This window comes from Tupaia chinensis, unplaced genomic scaffold (genome assembly GCF_000334495.1).
Source record: "Tupaia chinensis unplaced genomic scaffold, TupChi_1.0 Scaffold147038_1, whole genome shotgun sequence".
NCBI classification, from domain to species: Eukaryota; Metazoa; Chordata; class Mammalia; order Scandentia; family Tupaiidae; genus Tupaia; species Tupaia belangeri.
Genome location: NW_006206889.1, coordinates 242,505 through 256,218, shown reverse-complemented (window position 1 = coordinate 256,218; position 13,714 = coordinate 242,505). Strand labels below are relative to the sequence as shown.

General features: G+C 56.7%; 1 protein-coding gene across 1 annotated transcript in view; it reads left to right on the top strand.

The window, feature by feature from the left end:
• COL18A1 (collagen type XVIII alpha 1 chain) overlaps positions 1–13,714 on the top strand; it is a 69,685-nt gene that overhangs the window by 52,746 nt on the left and 3,225 nt on the right. The window contains exons 23-39 of the mRNA XM_014584527.1: positions 151–240; positions 858–887; positions 1,214–1,240; positions 1,598–1,660; positions 2,053–2,127; positions 2,973–2,999; positions 3,194–3,247; positions 3,606–3,680; positions 5,193–5,261; positions 5,653–5,695; positions 5,869–5,931; positions 9,457–9,500; positions 9,799–9,930; positions 10,446–10,590; positions 10,682–10,755; positions 11,317–11,448; positions 12,793–12,825. Of these exons, the coding sequence (XP_014440013.1) occupies positions 151–240; positions 858–887; positions 1,214–1,240; positions 1,598–1,660; positions 2,053–2,127; positions 2,973–2,999; positions 3,194–3,247; positions 3,606–3,680; positions 5,193–5,261; positions 5,653–5,695; positions 5,869–5,931; positions 9,457–9,500; positions 9,799–9,930; positions 10,446–10,590; positions 10,682–10,755; positions 11,317–11,448; positions 12,793–12,825 (1,176 nt within the window). The remainder of the gene's footprint in view (positions 1–150; positions 241–857; positions 888–1,213; positions 1,241–1,597; positions 1,661–2,052; positions 2,128–2,972; positions 3,000–3,193; positions 3,248–3,605; positions 3,681–5,192; positions 5,262–5,652; positions 5,696–5,868; positions 5,932–9,456; positions 9,501–9,798; positions 9,931–10,445; positions 10,591–10,681; positions 10,756–11,316; positions 11,449–12,792; positions 12,826–13,714) is intronic.

The following is a 13,714-nucleotide window of genomic DNA, read 5'->3' as shown; positions in this document are numbered from 1 at the left end:
GGGGGAGGGGGTGTGGCTGTGTGTGGGGTGTGGCAGTCCCTGATTGGAGCCTGCCCTGCCATGAGGGGGCTCTTGGGCACTGTCCTTGGTACCTTCCCCAGGCCCTTCACAGCCATAAGGATGCGCTGGACACTGGACATTCTCTTCTAGGGTGACCCAGGGAAGGACGGAGTGGGGCATCCAGGCCTCCCCGGGCCCCCTGGACCCCCTGGACCTGTGGTCTACGTGTCAGAGAAGGACGTAAGGACACTGCATGGTGGATGCTCCCTGTGCCCAAACAACACTCCTCCAGCTCCTGATGTGGCCATGTTGTGACCTCCAAGTGAGGGCCAGAGAGGCTGGCCTGGTCAGAGCTGCACACAGGAGCCTGCACTCTGGAGGGGGCGGTTTGAGTGGCCTGAAGAGAAAGGATTTTAAGGCTCCATCTGGGTCACTAGCTGTCTTTGACACTTAACCCCTACACAGCAGTAGCCCATGCACCGGCCTCATGGGAAAAGTATAGACTTCCCTTATTCTTTGGCCAAGGGCGGTGTCGGACCAGAGCCTTCCACCCACAGCACCAAGGCTGCTGGGTGTCTTGGCCGGCATAGCTGCCAGTAGCTTGTCTGCATGTGCCCTGGCTCCCGGTGCAGACATGTCCCCTCCCAGCCCCACTTCACAAAGTGAGGTCCCTAGGAAGTAATGTCCTGTCACCTGAGAGGCTTTCAGGCGAGACAGGAGAGTGGAAAGCCATGTTTCCTTTTAATGTCACACTGGTGAGGTTTTGCTGGTTACACAGCAGTAGTACAGTGAGAGCTGAATTTGTTCTAAATGTCATTTTCATCTCTTGCTTTCTCGTTTCTGTCTACTCCTAACAGAGCGCAGTGGCCAGTGTGCCAGGACCCGAGGTATGTGCGTCTCGTTTCTAGGAAACTCCTACGGGTGAATCAGGCTGCATCTGTGGGTGGGTCTAGGGGTATGTCTGAATGGATCTGGGGGTGGATCTGGGCAGATCTGCGGGTAGACCTACAGGTAAATCCGAGTAGATCTGTGGGTTGATTGGTGTGGATTTAGGGGTGGAGCTGGGTAGATCAGCGGGTGGATTGCGGTGGATCTGAGGATGGGTCTGGGATGGACTGGAGTGAATCCTGGAGTGTCCAGGAGTGGCTTAGTGGAAAGCCTGGTGTTTGCTGAACCTCGGAGACCTGAGGCTGATGTTGTCTTTCCTTTGCAGGGCCGGCAGGGGTACGCAGGCTTTCCTGTAAGTGGCCTCACTGCAGGGTGGTGGACCTGGCTGCTGGGGAGAGGTCTTCTCTATGTGCACAAAACAACTGAGCTGGGTGGGCCTTGTTAGAACTGGGGTAGGACAGTCACTATCCTCGAGGAAAGGATTTTAGCAGGATGTTGGCAAGAGTACCAGGTGGACTCAGCAAGGATGAGGGGCAGCAGCCAGGGCCTTGTAGGGGGTCTCATGTGGGGACCTAGCCAGGGCCCTCTCTGCCTGTAATGGTCAGGACCATGTGGGACCAGTGTGTCAGCAGAGAGCAGCATGGGGCAGGGTGTGAGCATCAGGACTGGAGACACTGGACCCCTCATTTCTACCTGGTCTCCTTTCTAGGGACCTGCTGGGCCGAAGGGTGACCTGGGCTCCAAAGGCGAGCGGGGCTTCCCGGGACCCAAGGTAAGGAGTGCTGGCTCCTGGCATTTGGCAGAGACCAGAGCCCACAGGCTCATGCCCCAACCATAGCTAGCACTGAGATGCACTTTTGAGGGGACAGTCCCCCTTTGTGACCCAAGGATAGTCCTGTTCTCCCAGGAGCCCCAGGGCAACCAAAGATGTCACTCTTTGAGCAGAAGGAGTGACAAGTTCTAAGCTGGGCTGTCCTATGTTTCCATGAGAGGGCCCTGAACTGCAAGGTCCAGATTATAGGCCCCTCTGGAAGGACAAAGGCCCTGCCTTAATATGTGCCTATTCTTGGGTCTTCGGTGTGAGGCCCTGGGGATGGGATGGGGGGGACACCTGTGTTTGTGAGGCTACTTTCTCTGCCCACCCCCTGACCCCTGCCATTCTAGGGTGAAAAGGGTGAACCTGGCAGTATCTTCAGTCCTGATGGCAGAGCTCTGGCCCTCGCCCAGAAAGGAGCCAAGGTGAGGGCAGGTGGGGTGAAGACACCGCTGCAGGGGGTTGTCTTACCAAGAGAAGTCAACTTTGATGTGCCTAAGCCTTCCTGAGCAGGGTTCTGGAGCCTCCTGTAGTCTAGGCCCTCGTCGCCCCTCCCTGTCTGCTATCTCTCCTCTCCACGTTGGCGTACCTGCCTGCTCAGAGCTGATGTGACCATGCAGGCCTTTCCCCTGCCCCTGTTGCCTGAGCCCACCCTGCAGAGAGGCTGAGGACCCAGTGGGCTACAGTGCTGCAGGTGATGAGATGCCCCAGACCCACCCAACTCTTATGCCCTGCCTGCTGTGGCCACCCCACCTTGACCCCCGTGGTGCCTGCAGGGGTGTGAGCAGGTCCAGGTTAGGAGTGGGTTCTATGAAGGGCCTGTGCCCTGGGTCCTAGTAGGCTTCTCTGTGGGACCTGAGGAAGAGCTAGACCAGATCAAGTGGCTGTAGGGGTGATCTCTCAGGTCTTCTGTGGGTGCCCAAAGCCCTCCAGCTTAGTCTGGGAGTGGGCAAGGGTCATTGGATATCAGACCCTGAGGGGACCCTGCTGGCTCTGCCTGGTTTCACAAGTCAGAGGGACCCAGGTGACTTCAGCTGGGCACTGCATGGGCAGGGCTCCATGCCTCAGGGTGCCAGGTGTGGACGGTTCATGCCTGACCCAGACCTAAACCCTATTCCAGGGCCCTCCCCCACTGACCTTTCCTGCTTCCCCTGGTATCTGTGGCCCTGAGTGCTGCCCAGGGTGTCAGGAGGTCACAGGGACACTCAAGGGGCCTTCGGGTGTTGCGGGGGGAAAGACCACCTGACGGTGCCTTCTGGTTTCTGTTCAGGGAGAGCCAGGCTTCCGAGGACCCCCGGTGAGTAGGACCTCTGCAGAGGACTCATGGGCTGTGGTTTGCAAGGACACTGTCACCTTGCAGGGCTGCTGAGCTGTGGGGACTGGGTTTATGTCCCAGCTGCTCTTCTGGGCCATGTGGGGGAAGTTTTAAAAGGGGGTCACCTCCTGGCCTTGGGGCCCCTCTGCTCACTGAGCGTGACTCCTCCTCTGCAGGGTCCATACGGACGGCCTGGGTACAAGGGAGAGATCGGCTTCCCTGGACGGCCGGTGAGAGCGGGGTCTGGTCAGGATGCAGTACTCTGTGGGTAGCAGCTTTGCCCATGGGGTCAGGTCAGAGGGAGGGGGTGCCACCCCTCACACTCCCAGCACCAGCACTGCCTGAGCAGGCTCCTCCCACATGACCAAGGGAATGCCCTGGACCTGATATGGAGACCCAGCCCTGGAGGGCCCTGGTGGGGACTGTCACCCCCCCCACCCCCAGGAAGGACCTTGAGCAGGGAGAAGGGGTGGAAAGGCCAGAGCAGGCTGGTCAGAGCTTCCCAAGGACAGGGGCCAAGCCCAGCGGGGAATGATGGGGCCTCTTAGGCCGGTGCCCATCAGGTCCCCCAATGGTATTCTACCCCAGGGCCGCCCTGGCATGAATGGATTAAAAGGAGAGAAAGGGGAGCCAGGAGATGCCAGCACTGGATTCAGCATGAGGGTAAGCATTCTGCAAGGGGCAGTCCCGGGTGGGCGGGATGGCCAGGAGGCCAGGACACTTAGGACCCTGAACAGCCTGGCTGGGGCCTTGGGTCCCACGGTTCCTCTGTCAGTGGCTGCTTCAGAGTAGCCCAGTGGTGTGGCCATGCTGCACTGGTCCTCATACACATGCATGTGTATGAAGGCAGCTGATACACATGTGCCTGTGCATGTCAGGATCAGCATGCCCAACAATGCACATATGAACACAAGTGCTTTCATGAAAGCACATAATCATAGTCATAAGTGTGTACACGTGTATGTAGGCAAATTCATAGACATAACATACACTTGCACACTTCTACACACTCATAGACACGCACACATATGCACACTTGTACACATGTGTGCACACACACATACACGACTCAAGCCAGTGTGGCTTTCTCAGTATCTGTGGCTGCATATTCTGGTAGGCCCCCTTCCCAGAGTGGTCTCTGCTCAACAGCGTGTTATACTCACGGTCACTTGTAACTCAGCTCTCTGAAGGGCCGGGGTTCATTTGGTAAGGTCCGTAAGATGGGCATTTCCCAATTGTTCTCTCCCAGACTCAGGAGATCCCCCGATGCAGCCTGGCCCTGCCAGACTCAGGAGTTCCCCCGATGCAGCCTGGCCCTGCCAAGCTCACCTGCAACATGGTGCCCCTGGCCCTCGCCTGCCCTCGCCTGTCACTCCATGGTGGGGTGACACCATGGCCCTGAATGCCAAGGACATTGCAGGCCATTCCCACTGCCAGGGTTTTTGTCACCATTGGTTCTTCATCAGGCCTGGCTCCTTCTTAGGAGCTAAGCCTCGCTCTCAGTGCCGGGAATTGAGAGCTGACTAGTTCGGCAGGGCTTTGAGTAACGATCTGTGGATGATATGTCACATGTGTCTCAGGGAAAAAGACAGGCTCTCAGCTTTGTTCTGGGCTTTGACCTTACAAGTGGGCCAAGGCTGTCTTCCTGGCCCTGAGCCGGGAGCAGCAAACTGCAGGTCTCGTTCTGCCGAACCTCCTTGCCAGGACCTACTTCCTCCCTGGCCACAGTCAGAAGGCTACTGGGGACATCATAGGGACAGCCAGCCAGGTGGTGCCAGGGGAAAGAGGCATAAACTCAGGCCTACCTGAGGCTACACCTCACCCAGGGCACCGTTTCAGGGTGCCTTATGCCTGCAGACAGCCCGAGTCATCTGCTGCGTCGTGCCAGATAAGTAAGCAAATGGACAGAGGTCAGGGCTTGGGGACTGCCTCCTGGACGGGCACGGATTTACTGAGGATAATCAAGGGGTGGACATGGCAGTCAGTCCCCTCCTCCCTGAGGACATAGGGAGGCCCAGTCCCTGTCCACAGGCAGCCGATGCTGAGTGCAGACATATGTCAGTCACAACCAGCTTTCTGATTCCATGGACGCAAAGAAATGCTCTCACCTGCACTGACGCACTGCCCGCGGCCCGGCTGTGGGCCTGATGACTAGCTTTTTGTTCCCCCCTGCAGGGAATGCCCGGACCCCCAGGCCCTCCAGGACCCCCAGGCCCTCCTGGGACTCCTGTCTATGACAGCAACGTAAGTAGCCACAGCAGTTGCTGCTCCTGTAGTCTTGCCATGCTTCCTTACACAGAGCCCTGAGGAAAGGCTGCCGCCTTCCTTCCCTTGGCTGGCCACTGCACCCCGTGCTTCCTTGAGTTGGCTGCCTGGAGGGTAGTGGGTAGGAAGGCCTGCAAGGGGTGCTCTAGGCCTGCCATGGCCCCCAGCATCTGAGCCCAGAGGCTTGTAGCCTAGCAAGGCCTGTGACTGTGAGGACCAGGCCCACTGTGGCTCCTGGTCCCTCCCTTCCCTCTCCCCATGCTGGAGTGGTACACATAGGGGCCAGGGCTTCTGGGCTTGAGGGCCTCTAGGTGGGAGGTGGCCTTGGTCTCCAGAGCACCGTCTCCCCACTCTTGGCCCATTCTTGTAGGCCTTTGTGGAGTCAGGACGCCCTGGGCCTCCAGGACTGCCAGGTGAGTGCTCCCAGAGGGAGAGGGGCTCCCAGAGGGAGGAGGGCTCCCTGGAGAGATGAGGCTTCCAGGGAGAGGGGCTCATAGAAGGGGAGGGGCTTACAGGGGAGGTGTGCACAGGGCAGGGGCTCTTGCTGGGCATTCATTGATGAACCCTAGGGTATCTGCTCCTCCAGGGTACCAGGGGCCTCCTGGAGCAAAAGGTGACAAAGGAGAAGTGGGCCCACCCGGACCACCAGGTAAGCTTGCTGGGCTGTGTGGCCAGCCCCATGGACCAGCATCCAGAGCCCTTAGATGGGTCTGGGACCTTGGTGTGTGGGAATTACCATCTTACCTTCCTGGAAGAAGGAAATTCTTTCCTGGCTCACAGAACCATTAGGGAGCCTGGAGTCAGGGATGCCTGCTGCCTCACACCTCAGGACCAGGGCCCAGAAATGCTGCAGGCCAGCAGCCTAGCAAGATTTCCTCATCACCCCACTCCTGAGGAACCCGGTGTTAGACCCAAGTAGGCACCTCCCAGGGGAGACAGGAAATCCCCATGCATTGGGGTCCTATGATGCCCACACCCGTGGTTGGTCACAAAGAGCACTTGGGGTGGGGTTGGCACTGGAGCCCTCTGTCCAGGGCTGCACGTAATAGGGTCTTCCAGGCATGAACTCTCTTCCCTGTGGACAGTAAGAGGTCCCTGCTGAATTCTACTGCACTGCAGATGGATAGGCTGGCATCCAAGCCTGCCTAAGCCTGTCCAGGAAAGCTGATGAAGCTGGAGGTGTCTGGGAGCAGCAGGGCAGAAACCCAGAGCACCGATACAGGCAGCAGGTGTCCCTTTACTCTGAGAACCAGCAGGGCCCTCCCAGGAGGTGGGGCAGGGCGATGCTCTGCTGTGGTTGAGGAGTGGATCTGCAGGTGGAGGCTCAGCCAGTCAGTTATCTTGAAAGCCTGCCTGGGGCACAACGGATCCTGGGAAGCAGACGGGGGCTGTTGTCCACCATCCGCACATTAAGCCAGGGCCTGCTGGAGAAAAGGTGGGCAGAGTGACCAGGCAGGCCACAGGCCAGAAGGAGGACCAGCGCAGGCAGGCTCACAGAGCCCAGCTGGCTGGTGTCAGATCTGGTGTCAGCCTGGTCGTTGTGCTCACAAAGTGATGCCTTTGTGCTCACAAAGTGACAAAAATGGGAGATGTCAGCTGGCAAGTTCAGAGGAGGGTGGAGTTTACTCCTAGGGCCAAAAATGGAACAGTTGGGATCAGGAATGCTGTGTGCAACCAGGCAGGTGAGACAGCCGAAACCAGCAGACATCTAGGCAGAGGTATGGGAGGGGCAGGCAGTGCATAGAGAAGGGGACACACACGTCACTAGAGAGCCAAAGAGGGCACCAGTGGTAGCAGCGTTCAAAAGCAGAGTGGCCAGCCTTTCCAGAGCTGAGGACAAGTCCCCTATGGGATTTACACGCAGACCAACGTGGTTTTCTTGGCAAGAATGAGCAGGCAGAAGGCTGGGAATGGTCTCAAGGCAGCCAGAGCACAGGAGGGAGAGCAGTTCAGGCGGCAACCAGGGATGAGACCCCACCCAGGCTGAGGCGTGAGATACCCCATTGGACTGAAGTCAGGAACACCTGCCATGACCTTAAGGAAGGGCTGAGGACAGAAGGCAGCGAGCTCACACACAGACATGTGAAAACCAAAAGGAAAAGATGTGGAGGCAAAGGCAGTAGTAAGGGAGGGGATGGAACACACAGGTGGAGTAATGGGGAACAGGGAGCTGAGCAGTGGATCTAGCCCAAACCCAGACTGGAAAGTGCAGTGGGAAGGGAAACTGGGTGTGTGTGCGTGAGAGTGTTGGTGTGCAGTGTAGGTGTGTTAGGGTGTGGCATGCTGGGGTATGTGTGTATGTGTGGAGTGGGTATATGTGTGCAGTGTGTTGGGATGTGGTATGTGTGTCCATATATGTGTATGTGTAGTGTGTTGGTGTGGGTGCATGTGTGTAGTATACTGGGGAGTGGTATGTGGGTGTGCGTGTGCCGTGTTGGTGTGGGTGCATGTGTGTAGCATATTGGGGAGTGGTATGTGGGTGTGCGTGTGGTGTGTTGGTGTGGGTGCATGTGTGTAGCATACTGGAGAGTGGTATGTGGGTGTGCGTGTGGTGTGTTGGTGTGGGTGCATGTGTGTAGCATACTGGAGAGTGGTATGTGGGTGTGCGTGTGGTGTGTTGGTGTGGGTGCACGTGTGTAGCATATTGGGGAGTGGTATGTGGGTGTGCATGTGGTGTGTTGGTGTGGGTGTATGTGTGTAGTATATTGGAGAGTGGTATGTGGATGTGTGTGTCTATATATATGTGTGTGTGGTGTGTTGGGGTGTGGTATGTGGATTTGTGGGTGTATGTGTGCAGTGTTTTGGGGGTGTGGTATGTGGGAGGTGTCCATATGTGGGGGTGTGTGGTGTGTTGGGGTATGTGGATATTCAAACAAATTACCCTTGAGTGAAGAAACATTGCCAGAAATAAAGAAGTGTTTGTCATGATAGAAGAGTAGTCCACCAGGAAACTCCTGTAATGCTAAATTTCCACACATCTGATAACAGACCCTCAAGATATAAAAAAATAAAACTTGATAGAGCTAACAGTTTGCATACATTTCTATCAAGACTGATTAGGAAAAGAGAAAGAAGCACTGGGAAAGCCCCCAGGGGTGTTTTGTGGCCTGGTGGGCAGTGTCGAGGGTCCTGCTCAGCACGCGGGACGCAAGGAAGAGACAGGAAAGACACTTGGGAGGAAGAAATAAACCTGCTGTTCCCACAGCTTTTTTTTTTTTTCTTTCTTTCTTTTTTTTTTTTTTGGAGAGGTTTTCGCTACAGGGCGCGTGCGCTCTCCAGACAGACAGAGACATAGAGACAGAAAGCAAGAAATCACCCCCCAGGGGGGATGGTCACGTCGCAGTTCCTTCTCCTCCATTCTCCTCTCGGGATCTTGGGCACGCACGCACACGTGCCCGGCGTGAGTTTTAAGCCACTGGGTCCGGGACGCGAACCGCGGTCGACTACGTGGGAGTCTAGCGACATAGCCATTACACTAACTGCTGACTCCCCAGCTTTTTTTTCCTTTAGTTTGTCAGAGGGCACATGCACCCTCTGGAGAGAGACGGAGGGAAACAAGAAAGCATCCCCATGACGGATGGCCACACTGCAATTCATTCTCCATTTCTTTCAGGATCCAGCCATCTTAACCATGCCACTGGCTGGCCCCCTCCCCCCCCCCCCCCGCTTCTTTTTAATGTAAATAGTCAAGGATCTATAGAAGAAGTGTCAGAATTAATAAATTCACCACGATCATTAGATACGAGGGTTACACACAATTGGGAATGGAATTCTGATGGGCCAGCACGGTGGTGGGGCATGGCACCGCTGAGTGACACTGGCCCATCCAGAGGGTGGTGGGCTTATTGCCCTGCAGACCTGTGCATGTCAGCTGTGCACCCAGGCTCCTGGCGGGTTGGGAGGGGTGCCGGGTTAGACCCTGTTGAGAGTGCTTCTCTCATGAAAGAAATTTTTTTGAGAAGGCGTCATGAATAGAAACATCAAAATATGTCAGTTAATTAGGAATAAACATAGGATATACAGAATCTCTACACAGAGAAACGTGTTTCCGAAAGGCATGAGACTTGGGTGGGAGGGGCTATAAGCGGAGTCCTGAGTGTCCGAAAGGTCATTTCTCTCTCTCTCTCCCCCCATTCTCTCCTTCCCCCCCTCCTGCCTCCATCCCATCCTGTAGGGCAGTTCCCGATTGACCTGCTTCACTTGGAGGCTGAGATGAAGGTTGGTGATGTCCGTGAGCAAGTCTGGGTTGGGGGACCATGTGAGCATGGTCATTCATTGTGGGCAAGCCACGAAGCCATTCAAGCCCCAGCAAGTGCTCAGAGCATTCATTATCCCTGGCCCTATCTTGCGGAAACTTCCAAAAGCTCACCAAAAACTTCCAGAAGCTCCCGGTTCCTTGCCGTGGCCTGGGAAGGCTGAGAGTCCTCCCCTATGGTTTGCGGGCGTCAATTTCCTGCCTACCTTCCCTGTCCAGCCATGAGTGCGGGCCTTCTCAGGCAGGTGTTTCTGTCCACAGGGGGAGAAGGGAGAACGAGGGGACACTGGACAGAAAGGGGAAAGGGGGGAGCCTGGTGGCGGTGGCTTCTTCAGCTCAAGTGTGCCTGGCCCCCCTGGCCCTCCAGGCCCCCCGGGCTACCCTGGGATTCCGGTAAGTCTGACCCCAGGGCTGGCCTGTAGGCAGCCCAGTTGTGAGCAGAGCTGTGTCCAGGGTAGGGGATGTGGGTTGGAGGGAGGGAGCCTGCATATAGGAATCAAGGCTATGCTCTGCAACCTCAGCTGCCTGGGCAGCCTCCTTTTTCTCTTTGCCACTGTGTGGGACACACAGCAGGCCCTCCAGGGCATACTGATCCGGAACACCCTACCCAGCTGGCTTCGGCCTGCTCTCTGCAGTGTTGTGTTCATCCACCCTGTGCCTGGTCTCTGGAAAGGACTTTGGGTCCAGAACCTCATCTGTCCCCAAAACTCCAAGGGCCATGGGCCCCAGCATCTGTCCAAGGTCCCCAGGGACCTCTGGGCTGTTCAGTCTATACTCTGGGATGGCATTCCCAGCAAACGGTGACTGCTGGCCACAGGGGTTCACAGCATGTGAAGCCCTGGCTCAGACTTCTCGTCCCCAACCTGGGGTCTAGGCCACGATGGAGTATGTTTTGTTGCTGTCCCTAGGGTCCCAAGGGAGAGAGCATCCGAGGTCAGCCCGGCCCACCTGGACCTCAGGGACCCCCTGGCATTGGTTATGAGGGACGCCAGGGCCCTCCTGGGCCCCCCGGCCCTCCAGGACCCCCTTCGTTTCCTGGCCCTCACAGACAGAGTAAGTGAAGCAAGGAGTAGCCCTGGGTAGATGCTGGCCCACCTGTGGTCCCCGTGTGGCCGCATGTTCCACTATGGTTTCTATCTTGCAGCCATCAGTGTCCCTGGGCCTCCAGGCCCTCCTGGCCCTCCAGGGCCTCCTGGAGCCATGGGCGCCTCCTCAGGGGTAAGTATTGGGTGGCTAGGCTCCTCCCCTCAGCCTCAGGCAGCTCTGCAGCCCCACCTATCTGGCTCTCCCTACCCCAACCCCCTAGAGAGCCAGAGTGGGGCTTCTTCTGCCGACCCTCGACCCTCGGGATTCAGGGCTGAGCCAGCCCTGTCCCCTTGGGCAAGTGCCCAGGAAGCCCTGAAATGCAGTTTCCAGAGTCAAAATGGTGGCTGGGAGGACCAGGATGGACTCCCCATGGCCACTGCGTGGAGGTGGCTGAGGGGCTGGCGTCCCACAGAGCCCATAGGGGACATGGATATTTCACCCTGAGCCTGCCTCCCCATGTCCTGGGATAGCCTCTTCCAGGTGGCAGGACAGAGCCACCCACGTCCTAGCAACTAAGCAGATGTATCCCACAGCAGGTTGTCCGTGTCCAGCTGCCTCCCCGCCTGCTCTCCCTACCCATAATCTCTTGAGTTGCCACCCCTGCCCCCCCTCCCTGCTTCTGGCTCCCTGCATCCCGACCTCCCTCCCTCTATCCACTGAGACCTGGATGCTGCCTGTGGGTTTGGGTTCCAGCAGGTGAGGATCTGGGCCTCGTACCAGGCCATGCTGGGCAAGGTGCATGAGGTGCCTGAGGGCTGGCTGCTCTTCGTGGCAGAGAGGGAGGAGCTCTTTGTCCGTGTCCGGAATGGATTCCGGAAGGTCCTGGTGAGTTCTCTGGGCGGCACTCTCCATGCACTTGTGAACGTGTGGGTGGGTAGGATATGGAGGTGCCAGGCAGAGCTGCAGGATGACAGAGACCTTTGACCCTGGGCAGATACCCCACCCTCCACTGCCCCACAGCAAGGTCAAGATGAAGAATCAACAATGCTTCCAAACTCTTTTATAATTTGCTAGAGAGTACATGTACCCACCAGAGAGAATAAAAGCATGTGCATGAGATAAAGTCCCCCTGCCGTGGGGGATGTCCATGCTGAAATACCTTTTCCGTTCTCCCTTTGAAATTCTGTATGTGCCCATGTCTCATACTGCCAAGTCCAGGACTCAAACTGTGTAGTGAGCCATGTGAAATCCAGCCACGTTAACCACTGACCACTGAGTGGCCCCAGCAGTGCTTCTCATACTTTTATCTTTAAACTTTTCCCCTTAAGTAGTAAGCTATATTTTTGAGCAGTTTGAGGTTTGAAGTGATACTCTACACCTGTAAGGTAAACAAAGTGTTGCCCCTGTGGGGATCTGCTGCTAGGCCCCAGGCGGTCAGGTTGTAAGTGCTTACAGACAGGTGGCACACGCAGAAGTTGTGCACACTCTCTCCTGTTAGGGAGACGAGGCTGGCTAATAAGGATGGACATCAGGCCCATCTCAAGTCTGTAGAGAGCTGTGTGATACTGTAGCATGGCCCTAGACTGTGTGGAAGCTGACTGCCTTTCTGCACAGTGTGTCGTAAACACGACTGGGATGAAATGGGTACCCTCGAGGAGCCTTGACTACATGTGGCTGCTGGACACTGGGTCCTTGGCACACCAGGGGTTGCTCGACTGCTGAGGATGAGGTTAGCTCTGGTGTCTGCTCTCTTGGAACCTCAGAACCAGCCAGGGCTGCAGTCTGAGCTGGACACAGCCTTCTTTGTGTGCCAAATGTGAGGATGGGTGGAGGCCAGCCCTCTGCCCCGAAGCAGCCCATTCTGTCCAGGGACCTCCTTTGGCACCGAGGACTTAGAGTTGATCTGTGCATCACTGCAGCCCCTGAACTCTTTAGAACCCCTCCTGCCTTCCCATTACGGCCCCATGGCTGAGCTCAGACCCTGTGGTGCCCTTTGCAGATGGGAAGAGGCTACAGGTGCCCACTGGGTACCAGGCACTATCGTAAGCGCTGGGATGTAGCCATAGTCCTGACTTCGAGGAGTCTGTTCCAGCCTCGAGGGCAGACACCAGTGAGGCCCATGATACACGTGCAGGAGGGCAAGGGTGGCAGGTGGCAGGGCCATCCTGGGCCATTTTGGTGTGGCCAGGCAGAGGCTGCAGGAATAATCCTTGCCTTTTTTTTTTCCAGCTGGAGGACCGAACACCACTTCCAGGTGGGATGGTAAGGAGCTGCTTCTTCACACAACCATTAGGGACTTGGGGGGTGAGGACACCCAGGACATGAGGGAACCCACATATTCATGTTCCTAGAGCAATACTGGGTGCTCAGGAGCTGGACCCCCGTGTGTGACTTGTAGACAGAGAGATGGACAGGTGGGCAGGCAGGTAGGCAGGTGGGTGGGTAGGCAGGTAGAAGTACTCTCCCTAAGTGTGGCCGCTACTGTGGCCCTCCCCCTTGAGCAGGAGCTATGGCTTTCTTAGTGGCTCAGGAATGAGGACTTAAGTAGCATGTGTCAAGCTCCTTGTGAACCTGTCTAGTTACAGGGTTCACCCGTCTGTTTTCTCACCCATTCATTCAGTCAGCAAGTGGGCACAGGCCCCTCCCATGCTGGGTGCTGTATTAGACACTAGGCCTACCAGACTGCCCCTTCCCCAAGGACCTGGCCTGTATGGCGAACAGTGGTAGACACCCTGGGCAGGGGAATTACCTGCTGTGCCAGCTGTTCAGTGTGGGGACAAAAGTGCAAAATCGGGACTGTGGAGCTAGGGGTAGCTCACACAGTGACTTTGAACATATGCTGGGCCTCTGAGGGAGTCTGGAGTGCAGGGGGCTGGGATCAAGGTCTGGCAGCAGCATGGTGGCAGGGTCAGGACACATCAGTGAGAACTGCAATTTCTGAGAGCCATGGAGCCCAGGGTGGCTGAGCAGAGGGCATGCCACCAACTCAGGTCTTAGGCTGACAGGACTCCCCATACTTGCTCTACACTGCACAATCCAGGGCACCCCCAGTCACGAAGTCTAGCCTTCTGCCATCCAAGAGCTCAGAGGAGAGCCTGTCCCAAGCAGGCAGCCTGGAGTCATGGGCATGACTGCCATGGCACTGCCTCCC